Source organism: Haliaeetus leucocephalus, unplaced genomic scaffold (assembly GCF_000737465.1).
Source record: "Haliaeetus leucocephalus isolate CR32 unplaced genomic scaffold, Haliaeetus_leucocephalus-4.0 Scaffold130, whole genome shotgun sequence".
NCBI classification, from domain to species: domain Eukaryota; kingdom Metazoa; phylum Chordata; class Aves; order Accipitriformes; family Accipitridae; genus Haliaeetus; species Haliaeetus leucocephalus.
In genome coordinates, this window is record NW_010972566.1 from 1,245,675 (window position 1) to 1,246,850 (window position 1,176).

Genomic DNA, 1,176 nt, shown 5'->3' on the forward strand with positions numbered 1-1,176 from the left:
TCAGAAGTCTTTGCTTACCCTCTGTTCAGATATGCAGCAATGTAAAACCCCTACGTTTATGTGGTCAATGACTGTACTGCATCTCTTCCTCTGTCGGGGCGGTGAGCAGGTCTTACCACCTAACAGCCTGGGCTTGAGAGGATGAACCCAGAGTCCTTTTCTTGCTTGGCATCTGCCTCTTGTGCTTGGAGCCACGTTGCTGCCACCATCATGGCAAAGATCAAGGCCTGACATCTACAAGGGAAGGATGAAGAGGAGCCGCTGATGCAACTGGATGACCAGCAGCTAGAACAGGCTCAATGCCACGTGGTGAAGGTCCTGGGGGAAAATGATTTCAAACTCTCCAAGATAGATGTGGTCTCCAAATCCATGGCCAGAGCCGTGGCTGTTATCAGTCAGTACCAGAAGGAGAATTTGAGGAAGTTTACAAAAGTGGAAGACACAAGCCTCTTGAGCAGTGGCCCAAGATGACACATGGCTGGCTACACATGCAAAATGAGCACAAAGACAGTCTGAGACCAAAAACCGTCAACAAAAAGAACAAAAAGCTATATCCTACCCAGAGGTTCACTGTTGGGTTGTAAAACTGCTGTGCACTAATGTTCTTAATTATTTTGGATAAGTGTTTCCTCATTAAACAGAAGTTTGCTTTGGGGGAGAAAAGGATTTTCCCAGCTGGTTCATACAGCAAAGAGAGGGAAACTGGCTGCATAGACCTACTGAGGAAATCTGCAGAAGGACATTACCTGATTTAAATGCAAAATGGGGAAAAAAAATCTTGTGCAAGGAAGAGACAAGGAAGAGATAAAACTGATGGCATCAGGCAAAAGCCTGATTAACAAGAAGTGGAGAGCAAGACTGACTGGGACAGGCTGGGAGTGGAGGAGAAAGGGCAAGTAAGATTGCAGGCAAGGCATATTTTGGAAAAAGGTGCTGGGTTTGGGAGCTTGGGGAAAGATGTCTGTAAGTGGAAGTCTGAAGTCTGTAAGATGACATCCAGACCAGAAGACATTTAGCAAAGGAGAGGGACTGGGAAAAGGCACACTTCTTGGAACAAGGTGACGGAGCAAGGCTTAGAGCCGGCTGACTCCCTGGACAAAGAGACAGGGATCGGGAGACCTGAGGAAACTGAAGCAGTAATGACAAGGATGCTCCAGATTGTGCCTCGAGGAGCTG

General features: G+C 47.2%; 1 protein-coding gene across 1 annotated transcript; it reads left to right on the forward strand.

The window, feature by feature from the left end:
* The first annotated feature begins 210 nt into the window (after positions 1-210).
* Positions 211-584, forward strand: RPL35 (ribosomal protein L35). Its single transcript, XM_010585860.1, is given in 2 exon segments — positions 211-421; positions 424-584. Coding segments are annotated over 2 exon segments (372 nt in total).
* Positions 585-1,176: the final 592 nt, after the last annotated feature.